The sequence below is a fragment of the Pseudomyrmex gracilis genome, unplaced genomic scaffold (genome assembly GCF_002006095.1).
Source record: "Pseudomyrmex gracilis isolate BER0280 unplaced genomic scaffold, ASM200609v1 scaffold_297, whole genome shotgun sequence".
NCBI classification, from domain to species: domain Eukaryota; kingdom Metazoa; phylum Arthropoda; class Insecta; order Hymenoptera; family Formicidae; genus Pseudomyrmex; species Pseudomyrmex gracilis.
The window spans coordinates 36,216-64,024 of NW_018020881.1; the positions used below are offsets into that span (position 1 = coordinate 36,216).

The following is a 27,809-nucleotide window of genomic DNA, read 5'->3' on the forward strand; positions in this document are numbered from 1 at the left end:
CTTCACGCGAATCAACCCCGCTGAACTTGAACAATTACGAAACAGTTCCAAATTCACTGGAACAACAATTACCTCGTATGTAATTTGTACTTTGTGTGTGTGTGTGTGTGAAGAAATTTGTTTTAGCAACGAGCACAGAGGAAAGGTGCTCCGCTTGAATGCGGAACACAGTCCTGCGCGTTTCTGTCCTTTTTAGTTACGTCACTGGTCACTCGGTCGTCACACGTCGTCATAGTGAAAATCCGCCAGTTACGGCGGGGTTACAAAGGAGCGCGCACGTCACACACGTTCACGGTGTCGCCGGTAACAAACGACGTTCCTCATCTCTGCCGAAGAGACGAAAAGGTTTGTAATAATCCGTACGAAACGTTTCGCGCGGAGAAACAGCGGTGCGACACGTTTCCCAGTCATTGCCAGCCGTTGCTCGAAAACCGGCGTGAAAATCCTGCGTGCAGAAATCGGAGCGGAGCCGGGTCGCGGAAGCGCGGCTCAGCGCGCGCGCGGAGACGGAGCGGAGAGCACGCTTCTCATCGATCCTCGAGCGAGACAACAGCAGGTAAATCCCAGGGGATCTGGCGACATTCGAAAAATAAAAAAAAAAAAAAAAAAAAAAACGCGAATAATACGCGAGACGAGCAAGTTGAGAGAGGGTTTGCAGGTCCTGACGAGGTTTCGTAGTTATCTGTTTCTAACGTTTGCGTGTGCGAGCGTTGGAACAGAATTTATAACGCAGAAGAATTTCGTGTAATTTAGAAAATACGTTGCCCGATTCTCACGCAATTACGATGTTTCACTTGTGTGACTTGAGGAAGCGGAGAATCGGTAAAAAAATCGGCAAAACGTACGCGGAATCGAGAACGAAGCAAAACTGAACTTCGTCGAGACCGTCGTCGAGCAATACTTCGACGGTGTCGAATGTATGTACGTAAAAAGTGACGTTAATACTTTATTTTACATTACATTTGCTATCATCTAGTTTTTTTTTTTTGTATTCACTAAATCCAGATAAGAGAAACACTTGATATTTCTAATTAAAGGCGAATTGTGAAAATTGCAGAATTTTGTGCGGCACGACCGTACTGCGTCATTTGAATAAAATATTAACAATATCGCGCAAACTCATAATGTCAAACATCTACTAGAAAAAAAATATATTGAGTAATCCTTTGTAGATCTCAGTAAATGTGAAGACACCTTAATAAGTACGTCGGTCTTTCGCGCGAAGTGTTTCACAAAGGAAACCCAAGTGTGTAAAAACGTGCGAACTTTTATATAGGCGTGAACCGCGTGAGTCGCGAATTACGTCAATTTTTCGATAGCTTTATACGAGGAAGAGAGAGGGGAGCTATCAAGTCCCCAGCAGATTGGCGCCCCCGCCATTTCGTTGTCCGTTTTTGTGCTAATAAAGATTAATTCGTATCTCTCTGTGCACATTGCACATGCGTCGCGCGATCGTCTTTGAATTGTTTGGCACTCGTTGTGAAAAAAAAAAAAAATGTCCACGGTGACACAGAGCCCACGTGCCGAGGACACGCGTTAAATAACTCGTGATCCCGCTTCTCGCTTTTATGTCGCGCGTAAGTTAAAAAAGTTTTTTCTCTTGATCAAACACAAACCAGTTCATCGGCCGAGACGCGCTTGTGTATCGATCTACATTTTATTTCACGATATCGTTCGCTCTCCTTTAAGACCGTGCCGACCTGGCACGAACCGGTCGCGTGTGCGCGCATGGGTGTGTACACGATCGTCTATATGCACTCGTATAGGTATGTATATATAAAACTGCATAAAAATTTTATTAATAGCAGGGCACGTGCATTTTAATAAGGTTGTGTTATTTCCTAGCGTCTGGCAGCGCCTGGAAATAATATTCTAACGGTCTTTATATTATTTTATAACCGGCAATAGAGCGACTGTGACTTTGTGTATTTTTATATAACCCATTCTGCGCATGTATATTTTACGAGCAGCTCTCTAAAACAACGTGTCACTTTTAATAGAATAACAAATGAGACACGTTAAAGAGAATCGTGTTTTATTGTAACATTGGTTTATAAAATTAATGCACAACATGTTTTTTTTTATTGAATGTTTCACAATAACAATTGTCGTAGACCCTTTGCGTTCCACGAGGCTCCTCATCGTGACTCCTCCTTTTTTTTCTTAACACCTTCGTTGATTTATACGCAGTCACTAATTAAATACGACACATTGAGAGAATTTCTGAGACGCATTTTGCGCAGCCGTACATTTGGACGTAAGTATATAATAAAAAAAAAAAAAAAATACGTATATATAATTACTGAGGAATGTCGAGCGGAAAAACGATCCGTGATCGTCGATAATAATTGATCGAACGCGCATTCTCTGCTCGAGCGCGCGATAAATCATTCATAAGCAGCGTCTCGATAACACACAAAAGTTAATAGAAAACCAGAGGTTCTGTATCACGCTACGGTCACACGAACTTATCCGACCCGCTTCCGGTGTCCGATATCAACAGCAACGAAATGAATTTATCGAGAGAAGTAGTTACACTGTTGCGGTTAATTGTCATTATACATAAGTACACGGCTGCGATTACATTTCTTATTCGTTATATATATATATATATATATATATATATATATATATATATATATATGACGCAAATCATTTTTCGGTCTATTTATTGATAAGCGGAGTTATCGGGACGCGAGCGAATTCTTGGACGCGCGACGCACACGAGGCGCGCGAATCATATTGCACAGTTGCCGTATAATTCTGTTTCCCGATAACGAAAACAAGCAAAGGAAGATGCGAGAAGCGCGATAACGCGCATCGTTGCAGGCGGGTGACACTCGGCGAGATAACGCGAATCTTTCCAGTCTGCTGCCGACGACTGATCTGAGACTTTGTGATCAGTCTTCGACCTTGGCACGATAATGACTTCTTGATGCAACTACTTGACGCGGCTACTTGCTTGCAGATAACGAGGAGATATGTTTGAATTACGATTAATTGATGATGCGCGTGAGATGTACTCCACTAACTCTTTCCAGCGAGTGGGGTATCCACGCGCGCGGCGGATATCACTTGTTTCATTTATTTCTGATTTCTCTGTCGTCTTTACGTACGTTTCTGTACTACGTACATATATATGTGATGTGATGTGTACGGTGAGATGACGACAACGAGTTTGTTTTCGTACATACGAATTCGCAAAAACTTCCATCACGCACGTGATATACACGCTAGAAGGAAAAAAGACCACCCGCGAAGTGATCGATTGTTTGTTGCGTAAACATTGATGATTGCGATACGCCTTGCTCGATGATTGCGCAATATCACGGCAAAATCAAATGACGCGCAATCTTTTGTATTCTCAAGAAGATGAGCGACACATTGACGTCAAAGAGTTCTCTACCCGCGAGGGTTCAATTCGAAGCAACGAAGCTATCCGGAGACATCCGGTTCGTCAATTAGCCAGGATCTGATGACTCCGAGCGTCGCAGCAGGAGTCTCTCTTTCTCTCTTTTTACACACCAAGTATTTCGATTTGTTTTGTCATATAAATAGCACAAACGTTAATTATTCGGCGTGTTGTCATTTTTTGTTCTTTTTTTGTTTTTAGTTTAGACTTCGCGAAAATTGTTCGACTAAATTATCTCGGTTATAAAAGATATATTAAATATCGTAATTTGTTGTCCAATCTTTTTAATCGCGCGAATCGATCGTAATTTTAAAAAAGATATATTGGACAACAAATCGGATCTACGTTTGTCCGATTGTTTCCAAGACTGATTGTATTGCGCAATTCATTTCTGCGAATATTTCGTTCGCGAAAATTGACATAACATTTATGTTTATTTTGTTTTTTGCTTTTCCTCTTTCTCTCTCTCCTTCTTCTTCTTATAACTTGTTATAGTTGCGCGCAGTAACCTAAATATAGAACGGCCGTGCATACAGTATTGTTATCTAACGATACGATGAACGGCTCTTTACGCATTTACGCAACGCCTATACTTGCGACCGATAACTTTTCTGTATATTTTTATTTTTCTCTTCTATGATAGTATCGGTACGCTGGTACGCAGTAAAATTCAACGATCTGTCTCGCTCGTTTTCTCGCTCTAGCTTCGCGTCTCTTCGTCCTTCTTTTCGTTTAATCGCGTTATCGACCGCGCGAAGTTCGCATATCGTTTTGCGTCAAACCGCATGACAAGCCCGATTGCATTTCTTGAAATATATGCGCGACGATGATATCCGTCGGAAATAGGACACTCGATGTTTTCGAAAGGATAAAAATCAGCGGATAACGCGCGCGCGCGCGCGCGTGTAGAAATAAAAACAATATTGCAACGTGTCTCTATGAAATATAAGATCGTGCGAGTTTTGTCACACACATTTTTAAAAAAGAGAAACATTTCGTGCAATTGATATAATTTTTCATTCGAAACGGCGGAACCGGCAACGGTGCGCAAGTAACGTTCACACGTACAAAAAGCGCCCAGAAATCGAGATAAGAGAAAAAATAGCTGACAAAATTATTATTAATACCGTCGGACATATACATGTGCTAAATCTAAACGCACGGCACTTGTATTGATTCGCACGGGTGAAGATTACGCGCGAGACGCATGTAATATTTCTTCGGTAATAGATAATTCTTTAATAGAGCAATTACGTTCTTACGAAACGAGTTACACTTTTACGAGAGCCGAGATAAATAAATAAACCAAATCACACGGCGCGTGATTCAATCCGTTCCGGAATAATAATCGATTCGTACGAACGCTCCGAACGATGTCTGGCATACTTGTACACCTTCACGTGACACACGTCACACGCGAAGGTGTGTGTGACAGACGCGAATACGATTATCCTTTCGTTGCGAACTCGCGTCGCTAACACAAACGTGACAACACGAATTGATTTATTTCTTTTCGTCGTGAACGCGAAAAAAAAAGTTTGTTCTATCTATCGCGGCATTTGCTTTCTATTATCGCAGTGTCATCGTTGGCGTTGCGTGCGATGAGGAAAACTTGAGATTGCGTACCGATAACCGTCGGGATTAATGCCACTCGTCGGACAAGTGCGAGGAAATCCCGTGAATGATATTTCGCAATAAGCGCGACATAATTTCAGACCGGTGTGTGTGTGCGCGCGCGCGCGCGTGTGTGTGTGTGACCGACACCGCGTTGGTTAATTATTACGATTATCAACACCGGTAATGTGTAAGTGGCATTGTTTCACGCAGATGCGCGCGCGCGAATTAATTAAATGCGAACGAGAAGAGGGGAGAGAGGAAGGGACGGCGGAAGAAAACGAGATAAAAGAGAAAACGGCGAGAGACTCGCGCCGTTCAACTCCGCGGGGAGGAAAAGAGCGAAGAGAGAGATGTGTGCTCGCAATGTGTGTGCTCGCACGAATCGAGAAATAGCTTTGGTGCTTTACGACGTCGCGCTCGAGCACGGCGAACGAACGAGAAACCTTGAAAACTCTCGCAAGTGCGTCACGAAACGCCTTAACCCTGGCGTTGTGGTGCAGGTTATTTTATTCATCATCGTTCCGCCATAAGTAGAGGTGATTGAGGTTCAACAGACCTCACTCAGAATTCCAGTCGAGAGAAACCGCATTTCTATATCTCGCATTTCCATTAGCAGAAAGATAAAATCATCAATCTTCTAACTAACCGCAATTTTGCGAAGTAACACGCGCATGCGACGTTCAAACAATTTGAAAAAGAGAATTGACGAGACAACTAAATAAAAAAGTAATTTAAGTAATGTATCAACGTCCGTGAGATAAAACAGTGAAAAAAAAAGCTGTACCTCACTACTAGTGTTGCGCGTGCGTATTTCTTTTAGCGAGCAAAAATTTTTCGAAACGAATTAATCCGTTTTGCTCCGAGACGACGATTTGCATTCCCGCAGAACTTGAGTGACACAAAAGTCGGATCGAAATAAAAAAAACAAAGCACCTTCTCTTGAGGAGAGAGAGAGAGAGAGAGAGAGAGAGAGAGAGAGAGAGAGAGAGAGAGATAATGTTTGTTTGAGGTGAAAGAGGCAATCACGAAGCGATATCGAAGCGAGACACTCGAAATTTTCATAACAATGTGGTTTAATGCAAACACTTCGAAATAGAAGATCGGTCTGAAGAAAAAGAAAAACGATTCGGAATGAATGGTTTCAAGAGGAGACCACGTTCCGAAGGCATGCGCCCCAAGGCAATTTGCATCGGAACTCGGCGGCGTGACGAAGAAACGAAGGCGCTTCGAAACGAGACGCGTCGGAACGCGGGCGAGGGAGGGTTGGGTGGGTCGAAGCGCCGTATAGCCACACAGAGGGGGTACGCGCCAAAGAGAGGCGCGGAGAGGGTGATGACGGAGGGGTGGGGGAGACACGTCGCGGCATCAATGAGCGAGACGGTGCGAGGGGGTCGAGCGCGAGAGAAAACGAGAAGGAGCGCGTGTCAAAGGACTGGGTGGGAAAGGAAGAAGCGGGGAGAGAGAAGAGGTAAACGCGGAGCTTTTCGGTTTTTAGCGACATTCGAGAGCGTCGCCGTCTCAGTTCCCGCCCGACTCCCGACTCGTGTGCGTGTAGGAATTTCGTTTTTTTTTTTTTTTAACGCTATTCTGAATCGAAGCAGAACCGTCTGAGAAGCGATAGAGAGAGGTCGTGGTTCAGGACTCAGAAACCGGCCCCCTCTTCGTCCTGTCACCGGGGATCAACCCCTCGGCAGCGATCCCCCCTAGTTTGGAAGAGACGTTACGGTTCGAAAGTGATCGATCCCGCAATCGAATTAACAATTTCTCGAAAATTATACGAACTGTGCCACACTGTGTCGAGATATCGCAGAACGTATAATTGTGCGCGATAGTGAACATCTGCGAAATTCACACAGGACATAATTGTTTTTACGCGGACGGGTGAACGGGAAAAAAACACGACATCTGACCGACTTGATAATAGATATTTTGATAAAATTTTATAATTGTGCTAAAACATCTTTATTCACCAGTGGTGGTGATCGGCCGAAAAAAAAAGACACACGCATTTTCAGAGCAACCTGCGCGTTGTGGTGCACTTTGCTTTATAGGTAAGAGGGGATTCTTATACGCCACGTCGACTCGACGAAGCGAAAGAAATGCAAATTTGCGCGCGTCAGCACGCGATGAACTTCGCGAATGAGTATATATTGAGAGCTTTCTTGACAACAAATTGAGGAAATCGCGCAATGTTACGAAAACGGTTAATTTAAAATACGATCTAAAATTTGCGACAATTTTTGAAGACACTTCCGAAATATTATTTTGTCGCTTTTATTATCGAATACAGGATCTCGAGACTTGCAAGAATTGATCAAAGATCAAAGATCAAGACAGAATCATGTATTAAAAAAGTAAAACACTATCACGTACACACACATATATATGTATATATATATATAACTACTTTTAATAATAATAATAGATTGAATATCTTTTTTTATTGACGTTTCTTTTAAAAAAATGTGTTCTCTCTGATTTTACTTAAACTTCATTTAAAACAAATTTATGAAATTGTGCACCTTGGCTTATATAAAATGTCTCAAAAATATGTTCGATTAACTTTAATTTGGGTGTGTGCCGTATAAAAAATTTAGAAAATTAATAAAAATACTTTTTTAAAAGACATTACATATCTCTTTCAAAAAATATGATCTACACTCGTACACAGATTGACTAAACAAGTATGTGTGCATTTTTTGGAGACACCCTATACACACATGGTAGCTAAAGTATCGAATTCTCCCACAAGTAAATCCAGTCCTGACATATAACGTTCTTCTATATATCTCCTTTTTTTCGCTCGTTCCCCTCGCGTGTTTTTTTTAATTTTCTTTTTTTTTAACTGCTTTGCCCAGAAACGAGTCTCAAAACGAGAACAACGAACAGGTATATACACGTTGGACATGCGTTCTTATGCATTTTAATTGGTGATACGTTGCCGTAATCGTGACGAAATGTGCCAATAAGTTATCTTTTTTTTTATAAAAATAGTAAACTAGTATAAATATATAATATTATGAAAGACCTTGTGTTACAGTACGAAGTAGTCCAAAACAAATAATTTAAAAGTTGCTCCGATTTTGTCACTTTATAATAATTTTCTATAGAATTTACGTTAGAATATATTTTTACATATAAATTGTGTAACAATATTTTTGACTGAAATTTTTAAAACATGCAACAAATTTGTTCGACGAGAAAGTCACAACTGAGCGAGCTCTATTCCTGTAAATACATTCTGTAAATACACTTTTTTTTCGCAGCGAAAAATATTCGCAGAATGAATGAACACAATCCCGCTTGTGTCGCCGATCTCGATTTTGGGATTGTAATGCAATTCCCATGATATTGTCACGAATGGTTGGGACATACTTCCTCCGTTCTCGAAATGCCCGGAATAGCTTGAAGATAATTTTGGAACCCCACCATCATGGATTCCTTATTCTTATACTATGTAACACACAAGCTAGAGAGAAGGAGATTGCTTCTATTGTACATTTCACGACTTTGGTCGTGACGCAAGAGATCATTAATTTGTGTATACAATGATACGAAGCGTGAAAAAGAAAATGACGTTTATTTGACGTTAATTTTTCACGTAAAGCGAACGGACATAATAATTCATCAATTGTAACGTAATAATATTATCACATGTTTGCTATATGCATAACATGTATAGATAAGTAAATGCCAAAATTCTGATTAGTGTTATCTAAACACTGATTTGTGTATAATCATAGTACGTTATCGCTTTCCCCCCCCCCCTCTCTCTCTCTCTCTGTGTGATCGTACATATCATACAAATTTTCCTTATCAGCACAACTTTTCGAGTATCTTTTTTTTCCGTCACTATCTAAAGCCTCTTGGCAGCTGGCCAGGATTTATATCCGCGCCCTTTACATCCTTCGCGCGGTATCGATCCCCATATATACGTCATCCAGCATCCTTTGGAAAGACGAAGAGTCTCTCTCGTAGCGTTCAGACACACCCTGTATATGTCGTATCGATCGTCCGCTCCGTTTCCTCTGCTTCCTTCGCACGTGGGTACAAGTCGGAGCCAGAGGTGGTCAACCTTCATTCGAGCTTGCCAGCTGTCGCTTTTTCAGCGGATTCTTTGGCGCGTATTCGAAGGATCGCGTTCGACAGGTTACTCCGTGGGAGTTTTCACTTCGCGAAACAGCGGCGAGTTAGTTATTTTGTATCGCCAGGCACCAGATACGTTGATTACAAAAATATAAAAGATCGATCTCTCCGTTCGTTCTTCTGTGTTTCTCGAATTCCGAACTATAGAACTATGCAGAGAACAACATACAATGCGTGTTCATATCCACAACTCGTTGGCGTCGAATGTTTTCACTGACGACGACTCTAAGCCGCTTAATCAGCTAATCGATTCGACGAATCAGACCGATAAGATATACACCGATCAAATCCCAGAAATGCATCGTAATGTATCGATGGATCGAATTTACTGAAACTTCGATGGAAAACCAGAGAAATGACATACTTTTATCTGTTTTTTTTTTTTTCCTAGTGTTTTTTATACAAGTCAAGGGTTTTTTCATACAAGCAATCTTTGATTGCTCCGGGAAGTCTTTTCTGGAATAATCAAAGAGACGTGAATTCCTAAACATCGATCGTTAAAAGAGAAAATAAAAGAGACAGAGACAAAAAGACCGAGAGTCTCGGGAACACGGTTTGGTCACCTCGTGTCTGCGTTAGCACGCTCGGTACATCGGGTAGTCACGTGAACGCGATTCCCGATCTCTTCGGAGAGAGAGACGTATGTATTTGCGTTTCGTTTTGTTTACGGATCGATCGTCATCATCGCGGTTCGCCGACGTCGCGTATCTGTGTTACCGCGTAGTATAAGAGATACGTACGCGAGAGCCGGTTTTACGTAATGTCGATACGCTTCGCGATATACCTGCCTCTTACTTCGTCTCACCCGCCACGTCCGCCCCCCCGCGATCGCAATATCTTTAAATGCGCAGCTAGGACATCCTATCTGTCTCTGGCGATCGATCTGGCAATTGAATTAATATATCGACGACTTCGCACACACGCACATCGCGAAGTTAATCGGGATCTTGAATAATAATCGAGAGAGGGTGACAAAAAAAAAAAAAAAAAAAAAAAAATCAATAAACGACGACTGTCAATGATCGGAACAACGCGTTTTGTTTAGTTTTATCACGACCTTTCTCACACTTTCAGATTTCAACAATTATGACTGCCGAGCCGTGGACCTTGCCTCCGAAGCAAGGTCTGTACGACCCTACGCTCGAACGAGAGGCCTGCGGCGTCGGTTTCATCGTCGCCATTGATGGAAAGAGGTCGCATAAGGTGAGTCTATTTTAAGCTACGCGTGTTGTTGTTGTTTTTTTTTTCTTTTCTTTTTAAGTTGAACACACATCTCTTAAGTGCTTTTCGAAATTTTTTTTTCTTTTTTTTTTCTTTTTTTTTTTTTTTTAAGTAAGAGAAATTGAATCGTGGAATTTTTTCGTTACGTATTTTACGCGTGAATGTGGAATACGACTCGCTAACGATTAGAAGAGACACACGTTGATCGAAATCTAACACCGAGATTAGATAAATCACAAAAAAATAAATATAAGTTGTTTTATATATATATCTACACTTAATTTTTACAAAGAAAAAAACAATACATAACTTTAAAGCGATTCATTGATTACACCGAGTGAGATTATAAATGACTTCGTTTTATTCGTCTTTGTAAAGATAAGGAAGCTGTGTGTTGGACCTCGGATTTATTTATGTCGTTATCTGCGAATTTTCAGATTGTTCAAGATGCTCAGACATTGTCGGCGCGAATGAATCATAGGGGGGCATGCGCCTGCGATAACGATACTGGCGACGGGGCCGGTGTGCTTTGCGCAATACCGCACGATTACTATGCCAATGAAATTCGGTAAGAGCAACACTCCAAGCGACATAAATCTAATTCGTTCTGACGGAACTACGAATTTAGTTTCTAAAGTGTAGTTTTATTTATAAACCTATCGAATTTAACTGTCCAAGCCAAAGCTGTTTGTTTCAGTAATTTAGCGCTAAATACGGCGCTGTCCAAACAAATTTATTTCCCGCAGACTTCATTCTGCCCGATCTCTCATTTCCTTGGCACATAAATCTCTCTCGTCATAGATCCTTTTGTTCTCTTCTTCTTCTTTTCCAGATGATCGATCTCGATAGTTTCTATGCGATTAACGCGTTTCACAAATCCTTGATTTTACTTTCGAAATAAGATCGACACAAAGACTGCGTTCGGAGAGCACGCTATCAGCGCTCATTCCATCTTTGTTTTACATCTCTAACGAGCGATAAAGACAGAATGATGCAACAGCGCTGATAGCGCGATCCCCCGAACGCATCCAAAGTGTATTCGAGTTTTTGTAACATATTATACGTTAACTGATCAATCATACACGTAAGAAAACTAAAGTTCGGTAAATTGCGTTATTGTAGCAATCAGCAGAAGATCGAGTTGCCCGAATTCGGACGATACGCCACCGGTATCTTGTTTCTCGATAAGAAGACTCACAAGGAGGCGGAGGCCGCGTTTGTGAAGCTAGCCGAGGAATGTGAATTGAAAGTACGGCATCGCGCGTTTTATTTATTTTTTTGCTATTAAGTGTTTGAACTCGTCGTGTTCTCGTCGCGGTATTTGTTGAATATGAAATCGCGTGATTTGTAGGTGTTATGTTGGCGCGACGTTCCGACCGATAGCACCCAGATTGGACAAGTAGCGAGGAAGTGTGAGCCGTATATGCGTCAAGTGTTTGTTACTGGCGATCAAGATGAGGAAACGCTTAAACGACAGGTAATTTGTTTAACTGCTGAGTTACCTCACGATTGTGCCGTGCAATTCTCAGATCAATTAGCATCAATTCTAGTTCTAGTTAGCACTTTGCCACGTTACTCGCGCGGTTCTCGCAATAAAAAGTTCGAAAAAGAATGATAGTTAAAACTATATTTTATATAACACGTACTACAACTTTTCGCGTACGCACTCTCCGGCAAATAATAAGTCGAGATGTGTAGAATAAAGATTTATGTATTGCGAGTTGAACAATTTGGCACTTAAACGACTTGGCTTAATAAATAAAATTAGAACCTCGGTTTCTCGTCGCAAACCGAGTCGGGTTTTTCAAGGTTGACACGTGGATCTTTATTTGATCAGTCTTTAATAACACATTCTCGAACTCGTATGTTTCTGTTTTCGTCGCAGATATTCGTCCTGAGGAAGAGATCGTCCCACTCGATACCGCGACCGGGACTGCGATACTACATTTGCTCGTTGTCGTTGAAAATCGTCGTCTACAAAGGTCAGCTTACCGCTGATCAGTTATGGTTGTATTTCCCGGATTTGACGGTAAATTCAAATTATTTCCGCATTAAATTAATGTTTTTTTTTCTTTCCGCAGACAAAAATTTGTCTGAGGAAGTCATAAAATGTGTGTAAAATCGTGACAACCATGTTATTATTAACGAGGTGTTGAAACTCATTCAATTCTTTTTTTGAAAAACCAGTCTCCGAAGTTCGAAACCTATCTGGCGCTGGTGCACACGCGATTTTCCACCAACACATTTCCAAGTTGGGAGAGAGCGCATCCTTTACGGTAAGCTGCCGCACAACTGACTCCGACAAAAATCTTATCGCGATAAGATTACGTCATGTTAATTAATTAACCGGCCTGCTTTTTATTTCACTCCGTAATTAATTGCGTTTTTAATATACGAATAAACATTTGTGCTCATTCGTCGCGGAGTCGCGTTATCGCACAATATGATGTACGAAGAAAAAAACTTCAACTTGTTTTCTGTCTTGTTCGTCACGATGTTATACAATCGTGCTTGTCTCGAGGAGTAATAAACAAAGAAATATAAAATATACGAGAATTAGCAGCAATTTGACGAGAATCGCGATAAAAAAAACAAAACAGAGAGATATGGAAAATCATTGTTTTCTTCGAATTTTTTTTTTCACAACCGTTATGTAAACTCGCACAATTTATTTTCTACGCGGATCATCGCGTTCTAAACAACACTGAAAGATAAAGAGCTTTTTATTTCGACACGCCTCTTTGTCGAATAAGATCAACGTGTTAAAGTAGTCGCTGTGTTTATTTTCAGTGTAATATCTATTTTCGTCCAAAGATTTCTCTTTCTTTCGTATTGTAAAAGAAGAACAATTACTATTTCAGTATTTGCTATCGCGTTAATTGAAGTGTCACGTGTGTCTGTGTCGTTTAATCACCTTTGTTTCAACAACGCAAACGAGTGAGCGTCAATACATAACTCGTGTGTTTGTGTGTGCGTGTGTGTCCCGACAGATTTCTCGCTCACAACGGTGAAATCAATACTCTGCGCGGCAATGTGAACTTCATGAAGGCGCGGGAAGGTGTAATGAGCAGCAAGATATACGGCGATCAGCTGAAATTGCTCTATCCGGTCGTAGAACCGAACCTGTCTGATTCCGGATCGGCGGACTGCGTGCTCGAATTTTTGGTGATGGCGGGACATCGTTCCTTGCCCGAGGTAAATTTATTCTTAATAAAAACACTCGACTCTACACACGAATCTGAAGTATGAACATATGTCCACTTCATTATAAAATCCTCCAGGTTGATTCCTGGTAAATTGTCGTGCGTTTACGATCCTCTTAAAAAGTTCTCGACAGCTTCTCGGTTTCAAACATTTCGGTTCTTGAACATTACGCTTCAACTGTCAATATGAACTGAATCCAGGCTGTCATGACGATGGTACCGGAGGCTTGGCAAAATGATCTGACCATGGTCACCGACAAGCGCGACTTCTATCACTGGGCGGCATGCGCCATGGAACCCTGGGACGGCCCGGCTCTGCTTACCTTCACCGACGGCCGTTACGTCGGTGCAATCTTGGACAGGTAGAAATTTTCTCTTCCTCATTACGTTTCGTTTATTACACCGTTTTATGTATAGAACTCCACACTTCTCTCTCGTTCGTCCTATCCACGGCGTCTTCGCCACGTTGAGATCTTTTGACATTTTGAATTCCTGCTCGCGATGACGCCGCACACATGCTGCATTTTTGGTTCAAATGTTTCGATAAACTTTGCGTTCATAGAATGTTTTTATAGAACTCATTCAATTTGTTAAAAAAAATATATATATATATATATATATATATATGTTGTGAATCACTCAGTAGTGTAAATTTAATATTTTTGTTTTCACAAACGTGACGCAAAAAGAGAGAATTATAGATATAGAAAAAAAAATCATCTTAACGATGTGAGATAATAATGATTTGTTTGATAATAACAATTTGATTTTTCAATCAATTAGACCTTTCGGTGAAATGTAGAAACTAATGTTAACATCATGAAAATAAATGCGGCAGTAAATTAAATTCTTGACTATCGACGTGTTTTGACACACAAAACGCGAACAAAAATTGCGTGTTAATTTCGCTGTTGCGCAAAGATTTTTGAAAATATTTAAAAAGAATTCACACATGTAATATAAGTATAGTACGTATCTACGTTGTGAGCTGCACAGGTAAGCCGAGTGAATTCTTCGCATTATAAGAAATAATACCGCAATAGCGAAGTTAAACGCAAGCAAAAATATACCTCGATGTGTTATCGCGATATAATTTCTTGAACTTGTTCGAGAGTTATTTACTACTATTCACATTTTTTCACATGAAATAAAAAACGGAAGTAGTTGAACGACGACGATGAAAATAAGTTTTGCGTTGATAGTGAAGAATAAACATACGGAATGAAAATTGTAAAAGGTCACGCGATCAAATCGACTCCTCGCGCAGTGACAAAGCTTGCGTTGTAGCAAGTATTTTCTTTCCCTTTTTTTTTTTTTTATTTGTTTGTCGCGCGCGCGTTTTTTTTTTTCTACATAGCATTCTCATTGCGCACATTACGCCGTGGAAATGTATTTTATTGCTGTTGAGAAAAAAGTCTTTGGAGAGAATAGCTCGCGCAATGTAAAAATCAATGCAGCGAGACGCGCGAGGAGTTGAATTGTGAGATGGCATTCAGAGTGTCGAAAGGATCCTATTGAAACAGAGAAATAAGACGAACGAAAGGACTCTGCGATGTCGTTTGTTAGGGGAGCCGCGAAGAAAGAATGCTAGGCTGCGTCGTGGGCGTATTGCCTACGCTTTGCAAGACGCATTCAGCAGGATTAACGGGTGCTCATAAAATATATATGAGAACGGTGCACACACACGTACGCACGGTGTATATAGAGATATACTCGCGCGGGGCACAGGTAAACATGGATTTCCAAGACAAGAGGAAGTCGTGCGATTCGAACGAAATAGAACATTTGCAAAACACAGTTTTATAGTTGTAAACTGTTACATACATATATATATATATAAATGACGTGGAGAGAAAGACGCTTTATGAAAAAAGATAATCGAGTCGTTTTTTTAATAACTAGGGCTGTTAGGTTATTTTATTTAAAAAAAGTGTTATTTTTTATAAAAAAAAGAAAAGAATTTACTTAACTCTTCGTGGACAGACTCCAAAAACGTCTGCTAGTTGGACATATCGGTGCGTCTGTGAGACCCACGCGACTTTTAAAATCAAATATCTCCGCGAAAAATTAATATTTTGTCAATGTTTTTTTTTTTTTTTAATCGAATGATTGAACGATTCTGCGTCAGTCGTAAAAATTGAAAAAATCTCTAGTTAAAAAAACTAACTTTTACTAAAAGACACCGATTTGAAATTTTTGAATGGGTCTGGGAGACCCAGTCTGCTCACAAAGGGTTAAGTATATTGTGAGAACAGAAAAGCATGCTAATTACGATATAATTAATTATTAATTAATATTATCCAAATTGTGTTCGAAAGAATTTCAAAAGGATATTTAAGGATATTTTTTAAATGTAGAATAGATTGATGAAAGTTCAAAAATTTTCAATTGTGTAATGCGCGTACTTAACAAAATCGTTGTGAGCAAAATTTAAACACGTGCGAAGTTATGTAGAAATTAGACTAATGTACAAACACAAAGTAAAAGAACTTGAACCGTAAAAACTCGTGAAATATAATAAAAATATAATATAAAAGACAAATAATACCTAAAAACGTAAAAATACCTGTCAAACTAATTTCTCTCGTTCGACTTCCTCTTGCCACGTCTCTGTACAGCCAAAAAAAAAACAAGAGAGAGAAAAGAGAATCGATGTTTACGGTTTGCTAAAGTGTCCATCGTTTATCCCAACGTGCTGCTAACGCAGGTAAATTAGGCCAACAGAGCGAGCGAGCGAGCGAGAGAGAGAGAGAGAAAGAGAGAGCGAGAGAGCGAGAGAGAGAGAGAGAGAGAGAGCGAGCGAGAGAAAGGAAGTGAGATGATTTTTTAGAGAACGAAAAAAAGAGAGATTATAACGCGAGTATAAGCCAGCAAGGAAGGCAGGCAAGCGAACGAACAGCAATGTAGTTCACTCAGCTGATACCTAGCGCAAGACACAGAGGTGGTGTGAAATACAAAAGACCTTTTTGAATTTTTGTTTGGCAGAAACGGCCTGCGCCCGTCGCGCTTCTACGTCACTAAGGATAACGTGATGGTGATGGCGTCCGAAGTGGGCGTCTATGATACTCCGCCCAGCAATGTAGTCCTGAAGGTAAACGAAGGAAATAAGCGCATCCCAAGCACCAGCCGTATCCACGGGGATCCCTCTCTCTGTCTGAGGCGGAGACAGCTAACTCACAGCATTTATGATTTACCGGCGAATCATTCCCTGTATGCTCAATCTTTTTCTCCCCATCTGCCCTTTTTTCTCTTATCCGCCTTTTCTCTACAATTCTTCCCCCCAAAATTTTAAGCAATTTCAGCTATAGAGAAGACTGACCAAGAAGTAGAGACCCTTTAGTGTCTTCCCGGAGATAAGTTTGGATTCTTCCTCTGGCCAAGGATCTCTTTTATGCCGATGTCACGGGACGCGATGAAAATCTTTTACAAATTGTACAAAAACATTACTTGCGCGTTTTTTTTCAAATCGAAAGGCGATGACTCGATCTCGCACTCGCCTTGTACTTTTTAATTGCTACTTGAGAGTTCTGCTGTTCAGGAGAGTGGCTCTCAATGATTATCAGTGGACGACACACATGTCGATCAGTCTAGACTTGATTTGTTTTTACAGAGAGATGTTCGATATTGAGAGTTCTCTTCGCGACAGCAGCTCTCGCCGCCTTTTCGCCATCATCGGTACACGTCATATCTCTCGACGATTCGCATTTGTCTCGTCGACTGATTATTATAATTTGTATCACGACAATCTCTGCTTTAATCTCCCGCTGATTTTCTCATCAGAGAAAAAATAAAAACTTTATTTATCGGACGATCAAAAAATCAAAGAATTGTTGTTATCGTTACTGAAGAAGATTCTCTCTCAAGTAGCTTGTTGGTTCCGCGAAAGAATGCACATTTTTAGGCTTAATAGTTGCATGCTTATGTGCGAATATTTTGAGTTCCAGAGATCTTTTGGTTATACAAATTGCTGATCATGTGCGTTCTTGGTTGTATTGTATGTTACGTCCTCTTACCAGGCTCTTGAAATCCATGGCGTCTTCGTTCTGGGATGCAAGCACCATCATGCGATTTGTTACACATTGAATCATTTTTATCATCGTTTTTTCATCTACGTCTAACATAATACATTGCTTATTTACGATACGTTGGAATTATTACTTGCCGGAAGCAACAAGCGTTCTCTCAGAGCACAGAGTTATAATTCACATAAGTACACGCACATTGCGAATAATCCGATAAATGATGTTTTATCTATGCGGGCGAGACTGAAACACATATGATAATGTTTGTCAGACGATTTTGTGCGAACTCGATAGATCTCAAATATTGCCAAAAACATAATATAAATGTACTGGCATTCTGCCTTTATTAATTAATACAACATCAATCAATCCTCAAATGCAGTTTGCGCGCAAAAGGTTTTTTTCATTTCTTTTTTTTTTTACGAAGAAAAATTGCGGAAACGCAATTAAACGCATTTCTGGATTTGATGATGGCGCATCGATAGCGCGACGGCCAAAGACAAAAGGCCTCGGTAAGGGCAGACTGTCATCGATCGATCCGCAAATACGTCCGCTGTATGTTAGTGTACATGTATAATAGCTAATCACATATATCGTATTTTATTTATTTTTTGATCATGTATCATGTATGATGTATAATTTGTCATCTAGGGACTAGGTTTGTATAGAGCTGTAGGACCGTCATCCAGTGCTGTCATATGAATGTCGATCATCGACGTGTCGAACCCGTTCTATGGCGATTATTGGTGTACTTTTTTATTTGCAGAGCCGCTTGAAGCCCGGCCGTATGCTTCTCGTTGACACGGAAGAGAAGAGGATTATACAGGATGTCGAGCTCAAGTTGCAGATCGCTCGAAGCAGACCCCACTCCAAATGGCTCAAGGAACAGGTAAAAACGTGCTTTCTCGAGTTCGATTATTAAATTTGTTTTTCTCAGAGATCTGTGTGTCATCAATTTGTCTGACTCACAACAATAACTTTGTCAGCTTTTTTTGTGATTAAAAACAATGCAATAACCACCAATCGCTTTTAAAACTCATGCTGAAATTTATCAATTGTCCGCTTGAAAGATACAATTCTAATATAAAAAAAATAACTTTTTTCGCATTGCTGTGCGCATTGATGTTACCGCCGTATGTACAGAGGGTGAGTCGCTCCAATCATATATCATTATGAGTGTGTGTTCTTTCCTTATGTAAATGGGATGTAGTATAGATACAAGGGAGCATTGTAGAAATTAATTTTTAATTTTTTTTTTTTTTGTACACACGTAGCGGTAGAGTGTGACAATATAGATAGTACGAAAAACAATTGCAGTATTCTTCTGCAAATAGAAATATTTCAGATACAACTCCCTTTTCTCTGTAAAAATCGATCTATTTACATTCGTTACTTTTTGCTACTCTCTTTCTATGTTCTTTACATTAATTTTTGCTTCTCTCTATCACTTTTTTGATACTTTTATCTTCTTTTTGTTTGCACTTGTAATATTTTGTTTATGCTTTTTATTTGTTTATTGTTTGTATTATTATTCTTCTCTTGTTGCGCTTAAGGAGATCATCAATCTCGGAAAGCTGTTAAATAAGAAACGCTTCTCTTTTATTCTCTTCTTTATTCTTTCTTCTTCTCTCTCGCTCTATTTTGGTAATTTAATATAGTTAATTAACTTCTCTATCTTTTTATAATAAATTCTAAATATGTAATTTCTAGAAAATTCTCTTCTCTCTTTATGCTCGATTTCTCAAAGCTTCTTTTTTGTTTTATTTTTGCTGCTCTTCGATTTTGTTTGTGTGCGCAATTTGAAAAACAAAAAAAAAAAAGAAAAAATATATCTTCATCCGCGACAGTTTTTGGCAATGTTATTTTCTTACGAATTCAGATCACTATGGATGAATTGCGTGCCGCGCACGTTATCAACGGCAATACGGAGAACGTGATCAAGAACAATCTGTCTGCTGAGACAACCGTCGCGATAAAGAACGCCTTCAACGAGGACGAGGGCGAGAAGGACGGTCAGATTTCGGCTGTGAATAAAGTTTGGAGCGGCGATAAACGGCTCTCACTTTACGGTTACACTCTGGAAACCATCAACTTGCTGCTTTTACCTATGGTGCAAACCAAGTACGTGCGTCAGTAAAATTTCATCAGTAAATTTCTTTTATATCGACTCCGAATTTATTTTCTTTCAAAATTTGCATTCTTCGTTGCTAAATTAATTTCTCATGCTGTTCACGTGTAACGTTATATTCGTAACTTCTCTCCCCTCGATAAATGTCCCCGAACAACGATAATCTCTTTCAGAAAAGAAGCGTTAGGATCTATGGGCAATGACGCTCCTCTGGCGTGCTTGTCGCAATTTCAACCTTTGTTGTACGAGTATTTCAAGCAGTTATTCGCACAGGTAAATTTGCTTTCGAGCTTGAAGTCGGCGAATCAACGCGAAAAGAAAGAAAAAAATAATAATAATAATAAAGAATTTCAATTAATCTCTATTTTTCGATATATCTGTTATATTAATAGGTGACCAATCCGCCGATCGATCCGTTCCGCGAGAAGATCGTAATGTCGATGCTTTGTCCAATCGGGCCTGAGAGTAACATTCTGGAACCGAGTGAGTTACAAGTGCATCGCTTGTTCCTGCCGCAACCGATACTATCCTTGGACGATCTCGAGGTTCTCAAGCGCACGACTCATCGCGATTGGAGAACAAAAGTGATCGATATTACTTATCCCGTTGAAGAGGGACCTGGTGGATTGTTGAAGACGTTGGATCGCGTTAACAGCGAAGCTAATGCTGCTGCCAGAGACGGTTATCAATTGCTCGTGCTGTCCGACCGACTGGGTGGTCCGTCAAGGTGAGCTGTGAACTTGCGGATTAAAATTATGTTGAGACAATTCTCCGACGATCTCGAAACAAAAGAATATGTGACTTACAAATCGAATTGTCTTTTTTTTTTTTTTTTCAGAGTTCCGGTTAGCAGTCTATTGGCTCTGGGTGGTGTTCATCACTATTTGATCGAAGAGAGACAACGAATGAAAGTCGGCCTTATTTTGGAAACCGCGGAAGCTCGCGAAGTTCATCACATTTGCGTGTTACTAGGTTACGGAGCAGATGCCATATGTCCTTACTTAGTATTCGAGATGGCGAAAAATCTGAGGGCGGATCGCGTTTTTGATGAGACTTTTACCGACGACGTTATTTACAAGGTAAATCTTTTAAATTTTATTTAAAGTTAATTTGTTTTAGAATCTCAAAACAAAAAAAAACGCGCTTTAATTATTCAATTTTAAATCGTAGAATTATGCGGAGGCTATAGAACGAGGAATCGCAAAAGTAATGGCAAAGATGGGAATCTCGACTCTGCAATCTTACAAAGGGGCGCAGATATTCGAAGCGGTCGGACTGGCCGACGAAGTCATCGATAAATGCTTCAAGGTACAGTTTTCGTGTCTCAACAAAAAAAAAAAAAAAAAATTATAATCGCATTCACGTCCTAATGTGCAGATGATTAAAAAAATGGATCCAATTAATGATTGTTTTGTGATTTTAATTTTGTAATATGATATACGCGGGTCGCGTCTAACTTGATTTGTTACGCGCAATACTTTATTAATCACAATCATGTGTGCGGATCAATTTTTTTCAGGGTACTCAATCTCGCATCGGTGGCGTGACGTTTGATATTTTGGGCAAAGAAGCATTCGAGCGACATCAAATAACGTACTGGAACAAACCCATGGATATGTTTGTCATTCGCAATCCCGGAATTTATCACTGGCGATCAGGAGGCGAAAAACACATCAATGATCCAGCTAGCATCGCTAGTTTACAGGTAAGAAAAATACTTGTTAGTACACACACACACACACATTTGGTTGCAACGTCAATAAAGAGACCACATATACTAAAGTATTTCACAATTGTCTTCCTGTCGTCAGGACTACGTTGTTTCCAAGAGCAATTCGGCTTACGAGAATTACAGCAAAACTACGATGGAAGTGGTGAAGGCTTGCACGTTGCGCGGCCAGCTCGAGCTGAAGAAGTCGCGCGATCCAATTCCCATTGCGGAGGTGGAACCCGCGTCAGAAATCGTGAAACGCTTCGCTACCGGCGCGATGAGCTTCGGCAGTATCTCTATGGAAGCTCACACCACTCTGGCAATTGCTATGAACCGCATCGGTGGCAAATCCAATACCGGCGAAGGCGGCGAAAACGCGGACAGGTATAAAAAAAGAAAAAATCTATCTAACGATTAATGAATCGAAACGATTTTTTAATTATTGCGTCTAATAATTATCATCAGCATAATATCATATCGTCAGCTAACTTGATTGTCAATATTCAACAGATACCTGAATCAAGATCCGGAGTTCAACAAACGCTCGTCTATCAAGCAAGTTGCGAGCGGTCGTTTCGGTGTGACCGCCAGTTACTTGGCGAATGCCGACGATCTACAGATCAAGATGGCACAGGGCGCGAAACCAGGCGAAGGCGGCGAATTGCCCGGTTACAAGGTTACCGCAGAAATCGCCGCCACTAGGCACTCGGTGCCCGGGGTCGGTTTGATCTCGCCGCCGCCACATCACGATATCTATTCGATCGAGGATCTGGCCGAACTGATTTACGATCTCAAGTGTGCCAATCCGAACGCACGTATTTCCGTCAAACTCGTATCCGAAGTCGGAGTGGGCGTTGTCGCCGCCGGCGTTGCCAAAGGTAAGGCCGAACACGTGGTGATATCCGGCCACGATGGTGGCACCGGCGCCAGCAGCTGGACTGGCATCAAGTCCGCCGGATTGCCCTGGGAATTGGGCATAGCTGAGACACACCAAGTGCTAACTCTAAACAATCTAAGATCGCGCATGATCGTCCAGGCGGATGGTCAGTTACGCACGGGTTTCGACATCGTGGTAGCGGCATTGCTGGGAGCGGACGAGTTTGGTTTCAGCACCGCTCCGCTGATCGCCATGGGTTGCACCATGATGAGAAAGTGTCACCTGAACACCTGTCCTGTGGGCATCGCCACGCAAGATCCGGTGCTGCGAAAGAAATTCGAAGGCAAGCCGGAGCACGTGATCAACTTCTTCTTCGCGCTCGCTGAAGAAGTATGTGATGATGAAGGCGATGGTCTTTAAGTATTTTTATACACATAATTTTGAAGCAATTTTTATAAAATTATTTTTCGAACATTTTTGCAGGTACGCTCGCACATGGCCAGTCTGGGCATTCGCAAGTTCCAAGACTTGATCGGACGCACGGATCTCCTTAAAGTGCGCGACGACATTACTGTCGAAAAAGCCAAAACTCTAAATCTCAGCAACATTTTGCGAAACGCGCTGGACTTGAGACCAGGTGTGAACATTAAAGGTGGCACCTTGAAGCAGGACTTCCAGCTGGAAAACAGACTTGACAATAAACTGATCGAACTAGCCGAGCCCGTTTTGAGCGGAAAGCAAGTTCGAGTCGACATCGAGATGAACATTAACAACGAGTGCAGGGCGTTTGGGTCGACGCTGAGTTATCACATAGCCAAGTTAGTTTATTTCATTACTTTTCTTCGTTTACATCATTGAAGGATGTTGAATGATTTTTATATTGTTCACAAATATAAATCTCTATCTTTTTTATTTTTACTTATCGTTTCTACAATGTTCGTTTGCAGACGTTTTGGAGAAGATGGATTACCCGAAAATAGTATCAACATCAAGATGCAGGGATCTGCGGGTCAAAGCTTTTGCGCTTTCATGACGAAGGGTATTCACGTTACCCTTGAAGGTGATGCCAACGACTACGTCGGCAAGGTAAAAATACATCTTAGATCTTTTAAACTTAAGTAAATTTGCAACAAAGATACATAATTTTCTTCTTATTATAAATTTTCGAATATCACAAGTTTAATTGCAATATTATTCAATTGTTCTTCCACGCAAAATAAATATAATTTTTTAACTTGCAGGGCCTTTGCGGAGGTGAAATCATTATATATCCGCCAAAAGAATCCGAATTTAACTCGGAGGCGAACGTGATCGTTGGAAACGTCTGTCTGTACGGTGCCACTTCCGGAAAGGCGTATTTCCGCGGCATCGCTGCCGAGAGATTCAGCGTGCGCAATAGTGGAGCGGTCGTCGTGGTGGAAGGTGTGGGTGATCACGGTTGCGAATATATGACCGGCGGCTGCGCCTTGATCCTCGGTCTCACCGGCAGAAACTTCGCGGCCGGAATGTCCGGTGGAATCGCGTACGTTTTGGACGTGGACGGTTCTTTCAAGAGCAAATGTAATCCCGAAATGGTGGAGTTGCTGTCGCTCGACAAACCCGACGACATTGCCTACGTGAAACAGTTGCTGGAGGAATTCATCGAGAAGACCGGCTCGCTGATCGCGCAAGACTTGCTTGCTACGTGGCCGGAACCAACCACAAGATTCGTCAAGGTCTTCCCGTACGAGTATCAGAGAGCTCTCAAACAGTTGGAAGAAGCGAAGCAGCAGACGCATATCATTAACGGAAACGCGCAAATAACGAACGGCAAAATCAAGGACATAGAAGATTCGATAGAAGACGCGGATATGGCGCAGCGCAAACTTGACAAGATCAAAGGCTTCATGAAGTACTCGAGGCAGAAAGCGATGTACAGACCGGTTGAGAAGCGCGTAGAAGACTGGGACGAGATCTACAACTTCCAGGGTGTTAGGAAGACCCTGCGAGTGCAAGCGGCGAGATGCATGGAGTGTGGCGTTCCGTTCTGTCAGAGCAGTCACGGTTGCCCGTTGGGCAACATCATTCCGAAATGGAACGATCTGGTATTCCATCAGAACTGGAAGGAGGCGCTGAATCAATTGCTGCAGACTAATAATTTTCCAGGTGAGTTATTTGATGAAAACTTCGTTTTTTTTTTTTTTTACGTAAGTTTTGATTCTCTCAACTTTGATAAAGTCGTTCTCTTCACAAACCAATGACATAGATATATAAACAGTTGTGTTAGGTTAGTTCTCTGATAAAACAGAGAACAGTTAGTTCTCTGATAAAACTATTCGTTATTATTAGAATTCACTGGAAGAGTCTGTCCCGCGCCTTGCGAAGGCGCATGCGTTTTGGGGATCTCCGAGCCGCCAGTAACGATCAAGAATATCGAGTGTGCGATAATCGATCACGCGTTTGAAGAAGGTTGGGTCGTTCCTCATCCGCCTACCAGGCGAACCGGTAAAAAAATCGCTGTGGTAGGATCTGGTCCCGCGGGATTGGCTGCGGCTCATCAACTGAACAAGGCGGGTCACACAGTAACCGTGTTCGAGAGGAACGATAGGATCGGCGGACTGTTGCAGTACGGCATACCGACGATGAAGCTGTCCAAACAGGTCGTTCAGAGAAGAGTCTCTCTTCTCGCCGCGGAAGGAATTATCTTCCGGACAAACGTCGACGTCGGCAAAGACATTACAGTGCAGGTAAATGCGACGTTTTTACGTGTCCATTTGACAAAAGTTTTTTTTTTCTTATGCGATACTTGCCTGCAAAACTCAATCGCACGTCATACATTGCTGCAGGATCTTCGAGAAGAAAACGATGTGGTATTATTAACTACAGGCGCGACATGGCCGCGCGATCTGCCTATTCCCGGCCGACAATTGGAGGGAATTCATTTTGCTGTAAGCTTCCTGGAGCACTGGCAGAAAAAACAAATGGGCAACATGGCACCGCTCGACATGCGACTGATAGCCAAGGACAAAGACGTTGTCATCATAGGCGGTGGTGACACCGGATGCGATTGTATAGCAACTTCATTACGTCAAGGCGCGAAGACAATCACGACATTCGAAATTCTGCCGGAACCGCCGGAACGCAGAGGCAAGGATAACCCATGGCCTCAGTTCCCGCGAGTGTTCAAAGTCGATTACGGTCACGAGGAAGTATCTTTAAAATTCGGCCGAGACCCGCGCAGATATAGCACACTCAGCAAAGAATTCCTAGACAACGGAAAAGGTCATGTAAGTGGCATCAGGACGGTGTCCGTTGAGTGGCGAAAGGACGAGAACGGCCGATGGAAGATGGAGGAAGTGCCGAATTCGGAGAAGGTCTACAAGTGCGATCTGGTACTCCTCGCCATGGGCTTTCTCGGGCCCGAAAAATATATTGCCACAGAGGTGAACATCGAATTAGATGAAAGAGGAAATTACAAAACACCAGCCGGAAAATATCGCACTAGTATACCCGGAGTGTACGCGGCAGGCGGTTAGTATTTATTGTGATGTAAATATGTTTGTGTGTGTAGAAATTTGTGTGTTATTACGTATACTTTTCACTTCAGATTGCAGACGAGGACAGTCCCTCGTGGTCTGGGCAATCACCGAAGGCCGATTGGCCGCGAAGGAGATCGATTTGGCTCTGATGGGAGAAACCGGTCTTCCCGGAAGCGGCGGTGTCATAATTGGCGTCAGCGCTTAAAGACCTTCTTCGCGATAGATGTTGGTCTTCCAGTTTAGAACACAAGAAAAGATCCACCATGTACGTATCGCGATGAAAAAATCGCGTCGACTATTAGAAAATGAAGAAGACAGGCTCCTTGAAAATCCAAGGACGTGTGGTTTGCGATCCGAGGATTCGAAAATTCTAAGAATCCGAGAAAAGAGCTTAGAAGTTCGGAAATTGGGAGGACGCGAGCATTCAGGAAATCAAGGATTCAAATTCAAGGATCTATAGCTTTTCGGATGCGGAAATCGTGAAATCTCCCAAGAATATACCGGACTTTCAGCATCGGAGAATCTATAGTATTGTTAGGATTTGACTATTAGAGAATCAAACAACGAGAACATTAGAAACACAAGTTCTGATTTTGAAAGATTTGAAAACTGAAGTATTCCAAGAATTGAAAATCCTAAAATGTAGAAAAAGAGGGAGAGGGAGGAGGAGGAAGATGAGGAGGAGGAGGAGGAGGAGGAAGAGGAGGGAGAGGGGTGGAGGAGGAGAAGGAGGAAGAAGAGAAGGAAAAGGAGAAGGAGAAAGAGAAAGAAAAAGAGGAGGATATGAGAAACGAATAATATCTAGATTCTCAATAATATCTAGATTCCTTTAAGAATCTAATAATTTAAGACCATACACAAATCTTTACCTCTTGAAAAAAAATCTAGAGATTCTAAGAACATGAAGATATTAGCATCCAAAAATTAACAAATCCTATAGTTCAGCAATATGAAAACACATTACCTTTATTTTTATGAGATTTATGATTTATTTTTGTGAGAAAAAAAATTTATCTAAAACTAGACACACTCAAAAAATGTACTCGTACATACATAACATTTATTAAATATTTACATCAGACGTTTATAAGATTTGTATGTTTTGTGTGAGTAGCTGTATGTTTGTTGATAACAAACTATTTCGTCTAAATATCTCACACTAAACAAATAGAAAACAAAATAATTTTTTGGAAAGAAATTTTAAATCGCAAAAATATAAACAATTGTAATTCGCAGACTTTAGAATCTTTAAGGGCCTTCTACAATTAGATATTAGTAATAAATCAGAAGTTAGAAGCAAGAAATTGACCAATCACAAATCACAGAAGAATAATCGATTGTGATTGGTCAATTTGCTTCTGACTTCTGATTTATTACTAATATCTTATTGTAGAAGACCCTTTAAAGATCTATAATGTTTAAGGATACAAGAAATTCACGAAACTGGAATTTGAGAAATTTGATTATCCAAAATTGCTGCTAAAAGATCTTCGAAATAAATTCAAAGATCTACTGATCGGAAGGTTCTCAGATCTTAACGCTGAGAATGTGATAATTCAAGTGAGGAACGAAGTAAGATAATTTTGTGACGCGAATCTCTCCGTATTACATGACGAATGACGTGAAAACAAATGTGTAACTTCTTCGTCACACGTAGCAAAAGTCGTCTGACGTTTTGTACGTCCAATTAGAATTTAATCATACGGGAAAGAATTAGAAGCTTTGAGTATAAGAACAAGTACCGAGGCGAGTACTGTTTAGCAGGATTTACATAAAAAAAAAAAAAAAATCTATATGTATGGAAATGTATCTATATTCGGCAGTGTGGTTCTCTGCCCCAACTGAAATATAGTTTTCTTTTTTTTTTTTTTTTTATTATTACATCTGCGCAGCTGCAAATCTGTTAACTTTGAAACAAAAATAAAGATGTTTTATCGAAGCGTTACTTAATAAA

At 40.9% G+C, this 27,809-nt stretch overlaps 1 protein-coding gene across 5 annotated transcripts; it reads left to right on the top strand.

Annotated features, from left to right (window-relative positions):
• Positions 1-269: 269 nt before the first annotated feature.
• Positions 270-26,561, top strand: LOC109859877 (putative glutamate synthase [NADPH]). Of its 5 annotated transcripts, none has more exons than XM_020438558.1 (26): positions 270-556; positions 10,250-10,378; positions 10,834-10,964; positions 11,519-11,645; positions 11,748-11,873; positions 12,282-12,425; positions 12,584-12,672; positions 13,387-13,591; positions 13,801-13,961; positions 16,585-16,690; positions 18,388-18,510; positions 18,765-18,767; positions 19,501-19,742; positions 19,923-20,022; positions 20,142-20,476; positions 20,588-20,828; positions 20,920-21,057; positions 21,269-21,454; positions 21,561-21,844; positions 21,971-22,727; positions 22,821-23,155; positions 23,285-23,423; positions 23,579-24,482; positions 24,666-25,063; positions 25,163-25,847; positions 25,924-26,561. In XM_020438558.1, the coding sequence occupies exons 2-26, from the start codon at positions 10,262-10,264 to the stop codon at positions 26,058-26,060; spliced, it is 6,213 nt and encodes a 2,070-aa protein (XP_020294147.1). In that variant the 5' UTR covers positions 270-556; positions 10,250-10,261; the 3' UTR covers positions 26,061-26,561. The 5 variants fall into 5 exon arrangements, with proteins under 5 accessions (XP_020294147.1, XP_020294148.1, XP_020294145.1 ...); XM_020438559.1 differs by having other exon boundaries at positions 284-345; XM_020438556.1 differs by lacking the exon at positions 270-556 and adding an exon at positions 6,547-7,080.
• The last annotated feature ends 1,248 nt before the right edge of the window (positions 26,562-27,809 follow it).

Coding starts and splice junctions, on each gene's coding strand:
- LOC109859877 (XM_020438558.1), top strand. CDS start 10,262: ATGACTGCCGAGCCGTGGACCTTGCCTCCGAAGCAAGGTCTGTACGAC. Junction 21,058..21,268: donor TCATCGATAAATGCTTCAAG/GTACAGTTTTCG, acceptor AATTTTTTTCAG/GGTACTCAATCTCGCATCGG. Junction 21,845..21,970: donor GGCGGCGAAAACGCGGACAG/GTATAAAAAAAG, acceptor AATATTCAACAG/ATACCTGAATCAAGATCCGG.